The sequence below is a fragment of the Poeciliopsis prolifica genome, unplaced genomic scaffold (assembly GCF_027474105.1).
Source record: "Poeciliopsis prolifica strain line A6 unplaced genomic scaffold, Auburn_PproV2 SCAFFOLD006, whole genome shotgun sequence".
Lineage (NCBI taxonomy): Eukaryota > Metazoa > Chordata > Actinopteri > Cyprinodontiformes > Poeciliidae > Poeciliopsis > Poeciliopsis prolifica.
In genome coordinates, this window is record NW_026562381.1 from 6,593,671 (window position 1) to 6,613,115 (window position 19,445).

At 36.9% G+C, this 19,445-nt stretch overlaps 1 protein-coding gene across 12 annotated transcripts in view; it reads left to right on the forward strand.

The window, feature by feature from the left end:
• The window catches only part of LOC129360398 (LIM and calponin homology domains-containing protein 1-like), a 67,575-nt gene that overhangs the window by 21,653 nt on the left and 26,477 nt on the right, over nt 1-19,445 (forward strand). For 11 of the 12 annotated variants that reach the window (XM_055030587.1, XM_055030586.1, XM_055030590.1 and 8 more), the window contains exons 2-6: nt 2,549-2,619; nt 5,044-5,113; nt 10,422-10,528; nt 15,666-15,696; nt 18,722-18,832. In XM_055030587.1, coding sequence (XP_054886562.1) covers nt 2,549-2,619; nt 5,044-5,113; nt 10,422-10,528; nt 15,666-15,696; nt 18,722-18,832 — 390 coding nt within the window. Of the gene's footprint in view, nt 1-2,548; nt 2,620-5,043; nt 5,114-10,421; nt 10,529-15,665; nt 15,697-16,090; nt 16,342-18,721; nt 18,833-19,445 lie in introns of those variants that run through there. The other variant, XM_055030598.1, reaches the window with a different exon arrangement.

Genomic DNA, 19,445 nt, shown 5'->3' on the forward strand with positions numbered 1-19,445 from the left:
GAACCAGAAGCTTTCACAGTTCCAGATCTTGCCAAGATGAATTAACAAGATTATTGGCTGCTGCCCAGAAGATGTGTTTACGTGCGTTCTGTGATTTATGTGTGCTTTGTTGGATTATGCAATACACTTAACTTGTTGGGCTTTAATGCAGAATGCGTTTGACTGCAAAGCAGGCATGTGGATTCAGAGCAGGCATGGTGCTGGAAAACAGGCCTGTTGGGGTTGAGAGCAAGTTTCTGTTTATGTTCAACAGCCTTTAGGCTCACAATGTCAGATCTGCAAAAGGCCTAGCCTCAGGGGCCTTGAAGTAACTAGAGTTTTCGTTCCCCAGGTCAAGGAGTCCCAGCCATTCTGAATGCTTATTGGTGTCCAATTTGGTTTAGGTAGCTGTAAAGTTCTGGGTTTCTCAGGTTACTTCTGTCTGTTTTCATTGAATGGTCATCATAATCAAAGAAATGAAGTGATCTGTTTCTGACTGGGAGCAACACTCTGGAGTCATGAACTCTGTGGCTATTCAACAGAAAAAGTTTTGATATTGTTATATTGATTGAACGATCTGTGTTGCATTTAATTTTTTCTTGACATCCTTCCAGCAAAGACAATTGGGAATCTCAATCAGATATGAACCAACTGTAGAGGAGCAAGGTGTCTGTTTTGTGATTTATATTTTATCAAAGTGATCTGAATCACAAACCCTCCTAGGGAAACTGGATTTGTCAAAAGCTTAGTTCTGCAAAGATTATTTGTGTTTTCCTAAATCAGCAGCGCGTTCATTTCCTTGCAAATGCCAGAGTGAAGGGAACCGCTGCTTCATAAGAAGGACTTTGGTCTAGACATGAAGGTTTCCCAAAGGGAAGGAAGTGAATAGGTGGAAAACAAAGCCAGGGGGAGTTATGCGCTTGTTTGTGAAACATTTTGAGCGACATTCCACTGAAAACAACAAAAGCAACACATTCCTCTTTTTAATTGAATACTCTGCTGTATGACCGTGCTTCACTTTCAGATCCAGACTTTTCCAGCTCTGGATTCATCCCTCCTTTCAGAAATTTGATGTGAAAAACTTTATTTTTATTTATTTATTTATTTATTTATTTATTTATTTATTTATTTATTTATTTATTTATTATTGTTGCTGGTTCCATCACAGCTGCCATTGATTCTTTATGCTTGATTTTATTTTATGATCAGACAAATATTCCCACTGTCAGTTCTTTATCACCTCTTTTAAGAAATAGACCTGTGGCAGATTTAGCTCATTCTTATATATAAATTTTTTACATATATTTTAAAACTGTCACTATGTCCCAACACTATAATAGTGTTGGGACACTTACTGGGAGCATTTCTGCAGATGGCAGTAGGACTGCAGGAAGGAGCCAGAGGAGCACTTTTTTTTCCAGAATGTCTCATATTGTCAGGACATTTTTTGTATTAAAATTTTAGTCATATTTTATGTTTGGGGACATTGGTGTTCTTTTAGAATCAGTCTACATTCATGATCACACTCATTTTTAGATATTGGATACACTCGTATCCCAAACTGGAACAACAGAACTATAGTTTAATTATTTTTCTTCTTAACCCATATAAGATGCTTCTGACATTTTCTCTGTTTCAGGAGTGGCTTAACACAAGGACAAATAAACACAAAATATGATGTCTGTTATGATTCAGAGCCTACCTTTTGCCCTACTTGGTGTCACACCGCAGTCTGTTTCATTTGTGGCCCCTCCGGAATCCACAGAGACCCGAAAACCTGATAAAAGCACTCGGCCAAATACTCTACAAATCTGCACTCTTCCCACAGCTGTGTAAATAAATGTAAAAAAAAACACTCAGGAAATTTAATCTTGTAATTGTTTTGGCTTCCTTAGCAGCGAACCAAAAGACGTCTCTTCTTTTCATGCAGAATAAATGGATCTTAAATGAGACTGGAAGTCATTCGACAGCACATTCTTTGGCGCATGCCACATCTTTTCATTATGTTGTTTACTTTGTCTCTAAAGATGCTTGAGTTCATGTTAGATGTAAGAACCATTCATGAAATGTTCAATCTCACAAGATAAATGTTTTATGATCTGGGGGTGGAGGGACTGCAACTGTTTAAATTGTATACTGAAGAAAAGCAGTTTGCTAAAAGACTTTCTTCAACAAATATGTGTTTGCACATAGTCATGTCTTACGATCAGTTGTCAGGAAACCCGTAGACTGACTTTGTCTCGGATGGTCTGAGCCTCTATTAACCGATAAATCCTCTGTCACAACACATTAGCCCGTCGCAGCCATTTGGTCAGGATGATTGCAGCTTATGTCAAGCTTGTTAGTGTTTAGAGCTGTTACACTGCAGAGGGACGTGATATACAACTGTTGTGTTTGTGCTCATGTCTGGTAAGAATAAAAATGTGAGGAGAAAAATTCCAGCTCTTGTTTTGTAGTTTTCTGACAGGCCATGTGTCTAGTGTCTAGTGTTCACACCGTGAACCTGGAATGATCTGCAGCCCTTTTGGTGTTATAATTGAGTGACTCACTGCTGTTGTTCAATCTGTAGGCTGCCACTGGACGGTGCTTTGGTGACAAGGATTTCCGAGGAGGTTTAGAGAACGGGATTCTGCTGTGCGAGTAAGTTTTTCCTGCATTTGTTTAGCTCTCTATCTAACTATGATGATTATGACTATTTCTTTTTGTCTTTTTTCTATCTTCAGCATAAGTCAGTGAGAAGCATCTAGTTTATTTGTGGACCCCACCTTATCAATATGTTCTTTTAGATTTTTGCTACATTTTGTTTTATCTATCATTTTGTAAAAATGCACATCGAGTTTTCAAAGAATAGGTTAAATAGGTTAAATTCTACAATGTCACAGTTGTTGCCACTGTTTCTTTCCTGCAAGAAAGTCATGAGTTTGAATCCCAGGCTGGGGTCTTCTCCCTTTACTGCCTGAGCCCACTGTGGGTACTCAGGCTTCCCTGGATGACTGTTAGTTTAGTCACTATGAATTATTTTGCAGAATTGCAGGAGGAGCTGAATCAACTTTCAAAGTGGCAATGGGGAAGACAATAGCACTAATGCATGACTTTTCACTGTCCATTGACATCGAGTCACGGCAACTACCGTGGAATGGAGGTCAGCTGAGTGCAGTGACTGTGTCTCAAGTGATTGTAGCATAAAGACAGCAGAATCTGTAATGTAACAGGTTTTATGTTTAGTATTTTTGTTTGTCATTTTAACATTGAATGTTTTTTTTAATTATTATTTACATATTAGGTCAATCCCCCTTCCTCCTTCCCTTCTGTATTTCATTGTTCATGATTGATTTGTAAAAGGAATTAAAAGGAGAAAACATCCAGAGGATGCTATACAGGCACTGTATGGTACTTTTTCTCATATTGACTGCTGGAATGCGGTCGACATCACAGGTCCGCTGATACCTAATACTACGAAACCAGGAGAGGGGGCTTTCCCTTCACAAGGAAGGGTCATTACGGTGCTTCCTCTGATGAAAACAGACACAAAAGTTTGAAATGCAAGACAGGGAGGGAGATCCGGGACTGCAAAGCTGTTTCTTCATGGATGTTAGGAATGCGCTATAGTTTACCCAAAGAAAAGATTGCTTCTTGCGTGATGAGAGATTGCAAAAAAAATACAAATTAAATAAAAATAAAAAAGATTACCCTCTGCATTTATGCATGTCACTGTGAAACAAAATATATGCTCTCTACATTTGGCTTCCTACCACAGTGCAAAAGCATGACTGTTAGTTTTAAATCAATTAGGTATGAATCTGTGTGTGCATGGTTGTTTGTCCTATGTGAGGTATAAACCATGGAGGGCTGGATGGTAGACATGAACAATTTAGGGTGCAATCGCAGAGTGAAAAGAAAATGAATCTGGATTTTTGCATTATCACCAGTGCAAACCTACTTAGACAGAACTGCCTCGCTATGATTTAAACATAGATGAAGAGTTGAATGCTTCAGATTAATTCATGCTTGTGTTAGAATGGCCCAGTCAAATTTAACCCTAAAACCTCACACTTGAGAAGTGCGCTATTTGACAAAGATTTGGTAAAAATGTTAATTTCCAAGATGTTCAAACCTAAACCTGTCAGATGTACCTGAAAAGACTGTAGCTGTGACTGGAGTGAAACGTGGTTCACAAAGTCTTGTCACAGGAAAATGCATGTGCGCTCCACACCTTTCAGATTTGAGTTTGTAAAATATTTTAAAATCCATGTATACTTTCCCTTGTACTTCATAACTATTTTTCACTGTATGTTGGTCTTTTACATAATATTCTGCAAAAATTTACAGAAAAAAGTTCAAGCAGAGTGAATATTTTTTTGCAAAGCATTATATGTACAGGCACATTTTCTTCTGCTGTCTGACATTTTTCTGTTACAAAAGCTCTAGAAAACTCAATTGTCTTGTTATAATGCAACATTGGACACATTAGGTTTAAAGCAACATCCTGTATCTTGATTTATGCCAGTAATTTTAATTAGTCAACATTCTTGAATAGATTTAATTAACAAATTAGAAAGTCTAGTATTCCTTTCTTTTTATCTGGTCACTATATGCAGTCTGAGCTCCTTTATGGAAGAAAATAACCATATTTCTTCAAAACACTCCTTAAGTTATATCTGATTCTGAACATGTTGGAGTTTGAAATTATTTTGTGGTGTGGTAACCAAAGTGGGATAAACGATATGTTCCCACTAAGGAACAGCTGTACCTTTTTAAAACATGTGGTAGTCAGAGTTCAAATTTTACAACAGTTTTATGAGTTTGACCTTCTTAATCCTGTAAGTTCAAAGGTGAAAAGGAGAAGTTCAGACCCAGTTGTCTGATTTAGAGTCTTTATCTTTATCAGTCTTCAAGAAGGCACTATGAGGCCTTGAGGTTGTTTGCACAGATTCTTTGTTGTCAATGTTTGAGCTTTTAATCACAACTTGCTATCAGCTCCTGTTTCAAGTTCGGATTCTGCTTTTCTCTAAATTCACTTGAAGATCTGCATTGATTACTCTGCATTTGCTTTCTTTTCATGAGGTTACTGAGCTCCATTAGGCCTGGCTTGGTAAAGAAAATTAACCGACTGCCAACACCAATAGCTGGCCTGGTAAGTTCTTCTCTTTTATATTCAAATTTACAGCCTTTCACCATGAACTTAGAACAACCTCTGGGCTTGCCTGCATGTTTTCCCATACTTCTGGTAGCTATTTGTCATCTTTAGCATAATGCCTAAATATATATAAGCCCTCATTTTCTGCTTCTGTTTCTTTAATACAAGTTCCAATAGTTGATTGTCTGAAGGTAAGATTTTCTGTAACCTGTCATCATATTATATTATGTCATGAAAGTGCAAAATATATTTTGTGACTGGATTTCTATGGTTCAATGGATTGAATAAAAGTCAACATACTCCTGCCAAACTGAGGTTTTTTTAGTGTACAAAAATGACACCAAAATGAACAATTTCAAAATTTGTTTTCTACTTCATTGTCACATATATTGTGTATTATTCAATTGTAAATGCACACATGTAAAAATAAAATACCTGCTATAACTTGGTTCCATGAGTTTCAAAACTAAATTGTTTCAAAACTAAAATTTTGAAACTATTTTAGTTTATTTCAGTTTTTTGAGAACATGCTGTATCTACTAGAGTTATGCATAATCTGATTAACCATAAATAAATTTAAAAAATAATTTTCAACCTTTTAAGTAAATCTCTCATTCACATATTTTTATTAAATTTGAAAACGCACTAAAATTCTCAGATTTAGATATGCAAGAGCTGCACAATATGTCACAAATTTAAAACAATATTTTCTAAGCAGTATGGACACGTCTCTGCAACATTCAGCGAATACAAATAGACGTCAATATTTTTCAAGAGACACTAATTCAAACCATCACACAATATATTGACGACCTCTAGATAACATGCAAACGTAGTTTGAGCTCTCTGTGTCATTTCATGGTGTATCATGAAGGAATGAGGTTGAAAAATGATGCATGTTTGTCTATTTTTGAAGCATTGCAAAGTGAATCTCTGGCTTTAAAAGGAGTTGCATCTTAAGCTACCAGGAGTGCAGTGAGCTTTAAATTACAAATGCCTGCAGATGAATGATGTCAGGTTCCGTCTGATGATAGAAAATACATCCAGTAATGCATGACAGCAAATCCTCATTCAGAAAGTTCTTCACAAAATCAGATTATCAATAAACATCCTGTCTGCTAACAACCTGGAGAAATACACCAGTTTATAAAAAGCTCCGTCTCCCAGTTTTACACTGCTTTTGTTTAACCAGAATACCCATTTCATTCCAGATGTGAGAGAAGTTTCTTTTTTCAGAAATATGAATATTACATGTTGTTGTCTGTGGTTGCTCTGGTTTCTCTGAGGAATTCTCAGTTTGAGTCTCTTTGAAAGAGAGCTTGTGAATTGAAGTATATCTCAACCCTGATAGTTTTCAGCAGAATCTAGTCAAATACAGTAGAGTTCTTTCATTACGACCTATGACCTTGATTTGAATGAAGCAGCCATTCAAGACCGACGCTCACATATAAACAGAGACTAAGAAAGTTGATAGCATGGGAGCTCAACTCACACTTCATTTTAAATTACTGCTTTTACTTTTGAAGAGATTCCAAGAGTTGCTTTCAAGAAAATTATAAGAGTTAGTCTTTACTAATCTGACCTCTAAATACAAATGTTCAATGTGATGGAGTAAAAAACGAAATATTGTTAATGAAGTTAGATAAAAACCTTTGTAACTCACATATAAGGGTTGCTTGTTAAATTTGTCAGGATTTCAAGTGAGGAATTGTAATTAGAAAATATTAGTTCTATGATAAACATTAGAACTTAGAGAATCATGGCTGAATCCAACATGTTCAGGGTGGGTGGATATATCTTCTTGTCTAAGTTGCTGCCAGTGAGTTTTTTCTGGATTTTCACAAGCAGTACTTTATGATGCACTCTATCTTAAGGTAAAAAAATACTAAACTTTGAAAAAAAAAGAACAATCACTCATCAGTGCAGGAAATTTGGGGGTAGGTGTGCTTTGTTTTGCAAGACCATCCTTTGTATTATTTTCATAGTGGGTGGGAGGTTTTCTGCCTACCCAAGGAAGAGCAACACAGAGTTTGAATTAATCAGGATTACTGAGTCTCATACAACATTTAAAGTCATTCTGGTCATTTTATTTTGCTAAATGCATCTTTTTTTAAATATATTGTTTTATCTGAAGCACAAATCACTGAATCATAAAACAACATTAACAGAAACCATCCAATCATTTACAGTACACAATTACAAGACCAGAAAAAACAGGAATTAGCCATTAATAATTGGCCCAAAGGGACAATAAACAATCTCCTGGAAAGACATGTTTACATAAGTAATTCGACATAAAAAGTAATGTTAAAAGAACCTTACGCCTTCGAGGGTTTTTTATGTTTGAACAATGGGTCCCTTTATTCTCTCTGAGTTTCATAATGCTGTTGCTTTTGCACACCTTTCTCCTTTGTCTTGGCTGTGATTATAGAGGTGAGAAACACATAAACAAGGAGTTTGCTGTTATCTGCCCTATCGTAATAAAACACAACCCTCCCCCCTTCCTCTTCCTGTTTGGAGACTAATGGGAAAATAAGTCTCTGTGGGGTTTAGACAGTTTTGTAATTAGAACAACCACCTCCTGGCTTTTGGCAGTTTGACCTCTGTGACCGCGGTAGCTGTTTTCATCCTACTATGAATTCTCTTGTGTTTTTCAGTGTAAATAGTCACTTCAGCGAGAGATTCCCTTCCAAGATAATGAGCAGTAATTCTCATTTTCAAAAAGCACTCCTTGCCAGTCATGTAGATCATTTAAAGCTGGTATTTTTACAATAATCATGCAAATGGCATGATTAGTTTTAAATTCCAGCTAATCTGATTTTTATGAAAAATGTGTGCTTCTTGGGGTGCAGTGGTGGCGCAGTGGGCAGAGCGTGAGACCCACGTACAGAGGTCTCTGTCCTCGAGTCACTGCCACGGGTTCGAGTCACGGTCCATTGACCTTAGCCGCATGCCTTCTCCCTCTCTCATAATCCATTTTCCTATCAATCTACAGTGAAATAAAGGCCAACAAAACCAAAAATACCTATAAAAAAATTATGCTTTTTAGAATCTTGAAATTCTGTTTTTCATAGTTTTCTGCGTCAAGATGAAGTTTTCTCTCACTTAAAATGTTTCATGTGTTTGAAACAATGCTTCCTCCCTGACAAAAACTATTAGAATTGAGCATTAGATGTCTTGCTTTATTTTATGTTTTGTTTTGGAACATTTTCCTTTGTTTTGATGCTTTTTTTAATTATATTTGATGCTCTTATTACATTGGTTTGTTAAGAAGCCTGTCTCATTTCCTGTCAGAAACAAACTTCTTGGTTCATCTCAAATTATTTTACTTTCTGCCAGGCAATTATGTGGTGTGTCATTTTGCTGTGCAGGAAGTCTGACTTGGTTTCCATTATGTTACCATATTGTTGGAGTTCTGCTGACTTTTCTTAAGGTTATTTTTTCTTTTTTTTTTTGACTGAAGTAACCAAAACTTTTTGTTGACCTTCGATCTTGCAGTCTTTCTACAAACATATTCAGCTGTCACTCATCTGTGTAGGTAGACTCCCAGTTTCCTGCCTCCTGTCTAACAAAACACCCAGCTCACATAGGGGCCCAAAATTTTTTGCAATTTGGTGTTTTGTCACTTAATAGTGTCTGATTTTGTTATTTCTAAGCCAATGACCCCCCAATATGAAGATCAGAGCTCGTTGTTGATCTTACTTTCTGGCAGAGAATTTGTCATGTGAAAAACTCCAAACTGCCTATTGAAAGTGAAATAAACTGAAGAAATCTGTCATGTTAAAAACAAAAACAACGAAAACTTGCAAAGGAATATTTTCATAATGATTCAATGGATTTATTTATTTTGTTTGCACTTGTCTTTTGTGCAAGGTAAGGAAACGTTTAACAGCCTTATTCAACCAGGTTTTTGACAGTACGTAGCAACAGGTGGGGGAAGGGCACATCCACAACTCTGCATGCAGCAGAAGAAAACTGGTTACATTTCTGTGACATCTCATTAGAAGGACTTGAAACCAACAGAGCAGGTTGATGGATGTGCTGATACTCTAAAAACAAAAAAAATAATAATGATTTTGTATGCGGTCCAGTTGATCCCAGCTTTGGTGTGCCCTTTCCGAAGTTAAACTGATTGAAGAAACTGCTGAGTCCGTTTGTGGAGAGATGTGTGTGTGTGTGTGTGTGTGTGTGTGTGTGTGTGTGTGTGTGTGTGTGTGTGTGTGTGTGTGTGTGTGTGTGTGTGTGTGTGTGTGTGTGTGTGTGTGTGTGCGTGCGTGCGTGCGTGCCTGGGTGGGTGGGTGGGTGTGGGTGTGTGTGTGTCAATCTGTGGGTGGGATTCCCCCACCAGGAGAGCACAGATGGCCCCGTCCCAAAAACACAGGAAGCTGCAGGGTGGGTTTCGAGGCAGTGTTTTGCTCCAAGTGCAAAAGGACCGTGAGAACAAGTGTTTTCCATGCTATGCTTATGTTTGCAGCCATACAAGTGTAGAAAACTAAAACAAATATCCTTTTGCTCAAAGTTTTGCTGCAAATCCCAAAGGTTGCACTTATATCCACTTTTCATATATAACATGAATAATCTTATGTCAACCATGAATATAATTATATAAGAGGGAAATGGGGCTTTGCACAATTGAGGTGAAGAGGAAATGGTGACACCCTGAGAGGGAAAGAGAGGGAAGGGCTTTAGTTGCAGCCCTCTGAAACAAACACAAAGAGAGAGTTAGTGAGAGAGAGGGGGAGTACCTGGGAACATGAGAGAACCTGACTCAGGTTGCATCCAACAAAGACATTGTCAGAGCATACACAGGGGAAGAGCGAAGGACTGCAGCGATCGGAGCAAAGTGAAATCTAAGCAATGGAGGAGAGGAATGACCAGTGAGAAAGGGGGCCTGATGACCGATTATAAGGTTGAAAATATTTTTCTCAAACCAGAAGCTGAAGAGTGAAAGTTGGTGGAATATAAAAAAGATGTCCAAAACTCAGGAGTAAAATCTGGTGGTGTCACCTTTCATTCAACAGGTATCCAGATTTTCATTCTAACCAGAGGCAGATGGCTTGTTTGGCTTAAAGATGCAGAAAACTTTGGATTTTTATCAGAACTTTGATGTGAAACTTACCTGGCTGGCCTAAAAGCTCAAAAAGCTTTTTGATATATTTATGCACAGAAAATGCTAATAATGACCTGATTGCAGTCATGAGCTGCTCTTGAATATTGCAGTTTATTTTTATCACTAAAACAGACTATTATGGGCAGTTATTGCATGCTTTGATTTTAACCTGCTGTTTGTTTCCTTTCCGCATAGGACAACCTGAGTGTTTTTCTGCGAGGCTGTGAGGAGTTGGGACTTAAAGGGTCGCAGCTGTTTGACCCAGGAGATCTGCAGGACACATCCACACGTCCTGCTGCCAAGTAAGACTCAAAGCTTCATTGTTTTCTTTCCTACTGTCCTACATTTTTTGTTCCAGAGCCACTCATCCCAGAATAAACTACCTGAGGGACATTTAGTTTATCTTTTTTTAGTTCTATTTTTTTTTTTTTACAAAAAAGACACTTGACCTGTGTAAGCAGCCAATAAGGAATGTAGATGATGATTAATGTATTGGAATCACTGGTAATTATATGAAAAATACTTTAAATTAAATGAATCTTGTATAGTAATATATGACTAAATATAGTCATACATTTAGTAGGAGGAAAATACAATGTTAAGAAATAATTGTCTTTAACTAATGCACTTCTAGATTTAATGCTACTTTCAGTTTACATGAAATGTGTCTATCAGAAGAATTTTATCCCTGTATGACAAAAGGTTGTTTGGGGAACATGCCTGAAATGTACTGTTCAAAACACGTGAAGATGTAAAATTTGATGAATGCCTTTTAGACTTTACCTGAAGCTACATGCTTTGGTCAAATTAGACCATGATTGAGCTTTTCAGAAACAGTATTTGTTTCACATCAAATCATATGTGCAACAATGGATAAATATTTGAAAAAGAATCTGTGATGTTTGAGGTTGTTTGTCTTTGAAAGGCCGGAGAGCCATGGTAAAAGGCGTCATGGATCTCTGCAGTCCTGGATGATTTAAAAGTAAACTTCTGCTGGCCTCTGCCAGGAAACTGAATGAGGCATCACTGGATCTTTGAGCAGCAGAAGGATCAAAAACAGATAGGCAGTTCAACAATAAGTGTTGTGCAAAGCTTAAACTGCAGAGATACAAATAATTCTTCCACCAGTGATTTTCACAACATAATTATTTATTTATTTTTTGGTATGATAATTAATTAATGTGTTAATATTAAAGAAATTAAAAGGTGTTTCGACTGTCTTACTGCAACAAAACTGTTTCATCTTAAATTTTTATAGGTCTTTGTCAAGGATGCCAAAAAAATGTGTCTGTAACAGAAAATGAGCTGAGATCAAAATAAATGTTTTGACATCCTAATTGGCCAAACATTTACCTCAAATGTTCTCTGATTCTGAGATGCTGGTTACTCTTCCATGCTTTCAGGTTATGTTTGGAACTTTTCACAAAATCTCCGGGGTCAAGTATTGACTGCAATTTTAAACTTCTGTCTCTAATCTGGCATAAAAAGATGCTGGATTACCATACTCCTGGTAGTTACTTTTGTCCAAGTGGAAATAAAATTTCCACCTGGAAATTCCATTTCTAAACCACTGGAAGCAGCACAGGGTCACTGGAACAATGACTCTTAAGTTTCCTCTCTAATCCTGCAGACTTCTTTTTAGTTTTACAGAATTGAGAAATTAGCCAGACATAGAGATGCTTATTCCCAGTGTCATTTTAAAAGTTTGTGTTTTAAACACAAACTTGAATTTTTCAGACAGGGTTGCTTCACACAGAAGCAAACATTTTCTTTAACAACAGACTGGAGTTATTTATGAGGAAAAATTCAATAATTTTGTTTTATCTTGAATTATTTTTGGAAAAGCAACTAGAACTTTCTGACTTTGGATCTCTGCTGACTGTATTTATTGCTCACTTGATTGCAGCAAAATCTGATTTTCCAATATGGCAGTAAGCAGTCGCAGCCATTCAAACTGAAAATGTGCCAGTTCAGGTCACAAGCTGAGAATCAATAAATCATAGATAAAGGAATAGTCTCTGTTGTTGCTGTTAAATGTGGAAAATATCTATTTTATTCAGCTGAAGGACACATAGCACTTCAGCTGTATGTCAACAGAAAGCTTTTGTTAAACACTGATTGTGCTTTTCTTTCCCTGTTTCGTGCTGCCAGTCAGCCTGCATTAGACAATCATGCAGTTCACAGCAACATAAATTAGTAAATGACAGAGAATGGAAGTTTGGACAAGCCTGTCAATGCAGAAACAATGGGATGTCTGTTTGACACAACTGGTCTCTGTCAACGTACAACAAAAGGCTTTGCATCACTCACTCAGCCATGACTTCTGCTTTGTTGCTTGGTAACAAAACCAAGTACATGTTATGCTTTATACATGTAGTCTAAAGTATCTGTGTGAATGTGCAGGTGTTTCTCCGTGTGCTTGGCATGCTCTGTTCTGATGCTAAATGTATTTAACAGGGTTTCATTCACAGAAGGGTTTAGGAAGCTGCTTCTGCAGATCAGATGAGAGGATCAGAGCTAATCTTAGCTGGTGTCAGGAGCAGCTGCTTTAGGGATTCTGTCAGGATGAGGGAATCTTTGTATGTGTAGAAACTAATGTTTACATAGGTTTTATAACAAAACATGTTTGTAAATGTCACTTGTTTTTATTATTTGGAGATATTTACATCCACATGGCTGTAGCAATCCATTATTTGTCAGTTTGTATTTTACCAATAGTATAAAAATGAATAACTCATATTTTTACTTTACACATATATTTTACACATTTTCTAAACAAACTCATTTCATATAGAATTATACTAACAAATAACAATAGTAACTTCTGATTTGAAATTAGACCTCATGTGCTTTAACTTTTATGCAAGTAAAAGTAAAAGCAATTGATAGATATTGATCTTTATGAGAGATGCCTGCATATTTGTGTGAGTAAAGTACCTCTTATTAGCTGCTGCTGAAAGGCACTTAACCTAGGTATGCAAAGCTAGTAAAATCCAAGGAAACTTCAGGAACACAATCTACACTGGGGGACTCATGGGAATAAGGATCCTTATGCCTGACTAATTAATCAATTCTGTAAAACTTAAAAAAACAATGGAAGTCTGCAGCATTAAGTCAGATCTGAGGTGTCATTGTTCCAGTGACCTTGTGCTATTTCCAGTGGTTATGTAACCCTGCGTTGTTCAGTTTGCTGTTTACTTGTCCTTACGTGAAGGAGACACTGCTTCACTGAAGAAAATGACATTTGATCAAAGAACTGAAAAGGCAGATTCTGGTTCACCAAGTTCATCTCAGAACGTTCCTTGTATGACATATTTACAGAACAAAAGACAATAAACTCTGAATTAAATAAACTCTGAATTAAATAAACTCTGAATTAAATCTTTCACTCAACATTTAAGAACCAAATAGCTTTGAATAAACATTAATATAAAGTTTTCCACAGCAAACTTATACTGAGAACCCACAGTGGCCGTGTGTCAGATATAAATTATACTAAATACTCTCAGCATTTAGAGTACATTTAGAGTACGTTTTGTTTTACTAAAAAACAAAACAGTAAATACTTGAGCAAAGCCATACAAAAGGCCAGGAGCAGATGCAGCAGAAAATTTCAGTCTTGGAAATTATTCATGATAGTGAACATGGAGAGAGTAAAATGTACAAAATGTGAGACCCTTATGTGTGAATATTCTTATTAATTCTCTAATAGACCACATCTTATTAATTTACAAACACCTAACTGAAAAAAGTAATTCACAAATTTTCTTTTGAATGTCTTTTAAACACATCTGGATGCGTGGTAAAAATGTGCTTGAAGATAAAAATGATATGCATAAAGTATTGTTTGCCTTTACAATACATAAACAAAAGGAAATTAAAAACTCTACATCTCTGAAACCTTGTACAATTTTAAAATTTCTCCATAAAATTCCTGACTGACAAGGGACGTAATGTTACGGATGTATTCTTTTAACTGTTGCCTCTATGTGATCTAATGTCTTGTGGAATGTGAATTATTAGTGCATCATCTGAGTAATGGCAGAGAAAAAGCAGCGTGCCCTCATCTGTTCGACTGACAGCGAACCAGGTTGAACAAAAGAACAAGTGTTTATGGATCATTCCCTGCAGCTATGTCTCCTTCTTCCTCACCTTCAATCTCACTATTTGTTTCTTTGGTCTCTGGGAAACTCAAATACCTGCTATTTAGGTGTCAGTTACCTGCTGAGTGAGTTTGACCCTGGAGCCTACTTAGAAACATACTCATAATGTAGGAATTTGGTTATATCACCTCAACCCAGTATTCATCCTTAGTTATGGTTTGCTTTTTTTGTGCTTTTTTTTACCTCAAGCATGAAATGAATCTCTGTCTTCTGCAATTTCTTAACCCTTTGTAAATTGTGCACCTTTATTATTTTACGTGTGTTGTTGCTATTATTTATGTGTTGCAGCAACACAAAAAAACTTTGAAAAATGTTAATTGTGGAGAAATTACAATAAAATCTTAAAATTTAGCATTTTCAATAGTTTCTTATTTACTATGTTTGTTTTCATTTGGGATAATATAAATATAACTGGAATGTTTGGGAAAATATGAAAGATGCTTTTAGTATTTTTAGTACGGCTGCCTTCATACAGATAATATTTAACTTAATACTGATCAAAGTCATTTAAGACATGAGTCGATACCAAGTTCCAGTTCTATACTTTGTTAAAGTTTTTATTAAATAATGTATCAAAATTATTTTAAACTTGGAAACAAGTTGGAAGCTTTAACATGTAGTGGAATTGGATCAGTGCAACATCAGTGTCGTTCAGGATGCTGAATGTTGCATTTATGTTTTCTGTTTTCTCCAGAATGTCTTGCTCTCGAATGATCATAATAATGAAATAAGTAAATGTGTGTTTTCTTCTCTCAGCACCAGTGTCCCAACTGAAAAATATTGTCAGTATCACTTCATAGCACGATAAATTCACTGATCAAAAAGTAGATTTTTCAGCCATTCAACGTAAGGCTCATTAATCAATTACAAATTAGTCAGCATACCAAACTATTAAAATCAACCTAGATTAATGTTTGACCTTTTTACAGATAATTTTTTTTAGCACATTCAACAAAGAAGAGATTTTCTGCACGTTGGAAGTTTTTTCTTCACTTAACCTAAAGTTTAACAAGGACATTTGGCTAACTTAGAGAAAAGTATTTCCTGGAGGTAAATGACTAATGTGAGTCATTCTTGTTCACTATGGGGCTGATCAAGCTGAAAACAATCTGATTCTGATCATTAGCAATTTATCTGAGTGTTTATCTATTATTTCTCACTTATTGATTAAAACTGCTGAGTAAAAGGAGAAGTAACAGTACTAGTACATTAGTCCTGCCTGAAATCTGTGCAACCTATATTCCAATGTCTAAAACATCTCTGTCTTTTTCTCCAGGGGAAGCGACTGCAGCCGAAGGCTCAAGAATGTAAGTGTTGCCATTGGATTAGATTGTACTTTGTTTGTGAGCTAAATGTTTGATTGGTTTGGGAACTGGTATTTTGACATGCTGTCTGTTTGGACTCCTGTGACTGTCTTTGTTCCCGTCTTCCTTTTTCTGGTGAGTCTTATTAGGCTTGTTCAGTTTTATGGAGTTATTGTCTGTGTTGTTAGAAAACATTTCTTTCCTGCAGAAACAGGATTTTATTAACCTTACGTTCCGTGTTTATTATCTGCTCCAACATAGCTCTCTCTCTTTTTTATCTTTTAAATGGCACTTTAAGAAGCAGAAGGAGTTGTGTTAGCCCTGCCCACTCTGCAGTCAGCGCAGTTCCACTCGTTCTCCGTCCCTTCACTCTCTCTGTGATGCTGGTGTGCACTGAGCAAGTTCATGTGTGTGCCGTTGCAGAGCTCACCTCTCCTGCTGGCTCATTTAGCTGACTAAACACATTGAGTCTCTGCTGTGTTAGCCAGCATTTAGAGCTGCAAAGGAAATGATTCTCAAATTGGCAGTCGGTGATGGTTTAGCTGGGATCTGCTTGTGTGACGTGCACTGTGGATTCGCCTTGCATGCTGAAGACTGAGGACTAGGCTTGGACAGCGGCTGTCTCTGCAGCTCATCAAATATTAAGAGGTGAAGAACCTGCTGTGAGAAGAATCTGCTGATATGGTCATAAAGCTGTTTACCAAACAGATTTGATGTTACTTTGAAAAAAGGCTTCCTGGAGGAGTGGAATATCGCTGCAATGGTTATGTGCTTATTAAGCAGGAAAAATGTGAACAGCCAGTAGAGTGTTTTTTGTTTCTTTGTATTTGAAACCAGACTTAGTGTTGGTTAAAATATAAGTGCTCATGTGAATAGTTGTTCACATTCTAGTTATTTTTTTGTTTTTTGGTGCTTAGCGACCGTATCTTTCCACTAGATCCTCGTTGACAGGCCACATGTCACACCAGACAGCTGCTGAAACTGATGAGGTAAAGTAAGTGTGACAGTCATCTCTCGCTCAGGCCTCTTGTTGATTTTGCTGCCACTCAAAACTCCACTGACTCGTTTTAAGCAAATATTTCCTTTCACCTGGTGCTTTTCAGCGCTGATGTCGAAGTTTTGGTTTGACACAGTTGTCAGCATGTTGGTTTGGTGTTTCTTGTGTACATAATGCTGGAAATGACATATGATGCTTTCTACTATGGTTTTGTATTTGGGATCAATGTGGATCTATTTAGAGCTCAATAGTGAGCATGTGGAACACATTTGGTGGCGACCTACATTCATTGGCGATGTGCCCATTATGCTGGTGACACTGGAGTGCTGCACTTTGCTGCTAAGACAGCGACACGATACTTGTGATGAGGTTTAAAGGTCATCGTTTTTCACAAGTTTTCCTTTTCTGTTGCGTTTAGGCTTTTAGCTTATGATAGTTGGGTAGATAATACAATTTATTACCAAAACTGAGAAATGTATGAGGTGTATGAAAATAAATCAGAACAGCAGCCAATAATGCAGCCAAAAGTCATCAAAGACTTGTTGGGGAACTAACCTGCTGAACTGGTGCAAAACACATCCAAGGTAGAAATCAGTGGTATTATTGACTTCTACCCCAATTTGAGTTCTTAAATCAGAAGATTTGAGACCTTTCAGACTGGCATCCTGTGGAGAGATTTTAAAGTTCTGGCATTAGCCTAAAGAAACTTCATTGGGATAGGTGTCATACTCATTGTCTGTCTTGCTAATAAGAAGCCACACATAAATTCAACCTAATTTGTAAAATAAAATGTTTTTTTATAAAAATCACTGTTCATGTCCAATGTAGCAGTAGCTCCTCTAGATGAGATGCCATTCTCCACATATGGTACTCACCTCCTGTTTTTTCCTGTTTGTTTTATTTTCAATGCTGCTTTTTATTTGCTTAAAAAATGGTTTATTTATCTTTCAATATGTGTGTGTTTTATGACTCTAAAATTTGATACTTACCTGCTAAAGACAGCAATTTCTGAGTAGCACTGCTTATTTTGCTTGTTTATTTTTCTTAGCAGGGCCAGAAAAATTTTTTTAAAAAGTATTGTGCAATTTTATGGATCTGATCACCAAAAACAAGATTTAAAAAAATATCACTTCTTAAGCTTTTAATTAGTTCTTTTACAAATATTATGTTTTCCATGAGTGCCACTAAGTACTTTTGTCCTGTTACTCAAAATAAAGAAGTTGTTGCATTTAAAGTTCACTCAGGATCACAGCAAGCGACTCGTTTGGCGTCATGCTTCCATCCGTTCAGCAGGCCCAACCCTTTGCTTGTCCTCTCTGTGTATTTGAATGGGAGAAGCTGTTTACACTGACAGTGCAACTGCAATTACCACAGTAAGCCTGGCTGAGCCTTCTTATCAAAGCTGTCCCTGTGGAGTGCAGGTTGACATGGACACTGTAAATATAGCTGGAATCACCCCGCCAACAGTGCTAAAGGTGCAGCCCTGTGTGATGTCAGCCTCAGTCTGTACATTCTGCATTTTACACATTAAGCTGAATGCAAAGAAACTTCCAATGAGTGCCGTAAGCTTTGTTTCCTCTTTCACGCTCAGTGGAACCTTGGATCATTGGGTTGCAAATGGTCCAACTAAATAGCAGAGTAATCCAGCTGCTTGTTCTGTAATATTTCTGTAGTCTAAGGGAGGCAAAACTGACCCAATAATTTATTCAGTAAATCACAGTGGCCAAGTCAAAGGTCAGTATATGAGTCAGAGACCTGAGTGTGACTTACCTGAACTGCTGAAACAGTGCGATTTTTGATCATTTTAACAAATCTGCAGTGGACATTTTTTTATTATTTACAGTATACTGGGAGTAAATACTGTATATTTGACTCATTTGATATCTGCCAAGAGGAGAGTATTGAAAGCTCTGTTGGTTTGATCAGGCATATCAATCTGCTGTATTGTATGTGTGTTCCATGTTTACATCAACCCAACAAACCAAATGTCACTTGAGTATTGTGATAATTTTATCCATTTCTGCCCTGCAGGTTTTAATCACCATCTACTGGCTCGGTCGTGCTGCCAACAGCTGCACCTCCTACAACGGGCCCACGCTGGACCTAAAAGAGTTTGAGGGATTGCTGTCACAAATGCGAAAGGTCTTTAAAGTCATTTTAATGAGAAATTATGTTTTTCAGTTTTTTATTACATTGATGTATTGTTTATCTCAGTATGAGAAATTTTGCGTCTAACCAGTACGGCCATAAATGAGAAACAGCAGTCTCTGCTTTGTCACTTGATTCAGGAATCAGTAATGTTTTTGGATGTCTTGATGTCAGGAAATATTTGAGAAATGATCTCAGAGAGATGATAGCATCATCAACCTGAGGTCCAGTCATGACCTTCATAAACTTGATTTCCATGGAAATCCTGCTGTTGCTGTCCAGAAGGACGGAGTATTGTTGGACCTGGTTTTACAAATTTTTCTGTGACAATCATTCATAGCCATGATGTCACCCTGCACAACATTTCTTCCACATTGTCACATCATTTCACTATCTATTAAACAGATGAATTACTGCCAAGTCAGAAGAATTAGCTTTCCAGATGTTCATATGTTGCATATGGACAAAACAAAACCTTTTTTTCCAATAAATAAAATACTGGAATAACAGGGGAGCACAATAAAACTGCAAAATCAATTCATTTCTGATTGGCAGCACATTATATATACTCAGTGTTTCCATTATTTATTAAAGCTGAGTGAAAAGC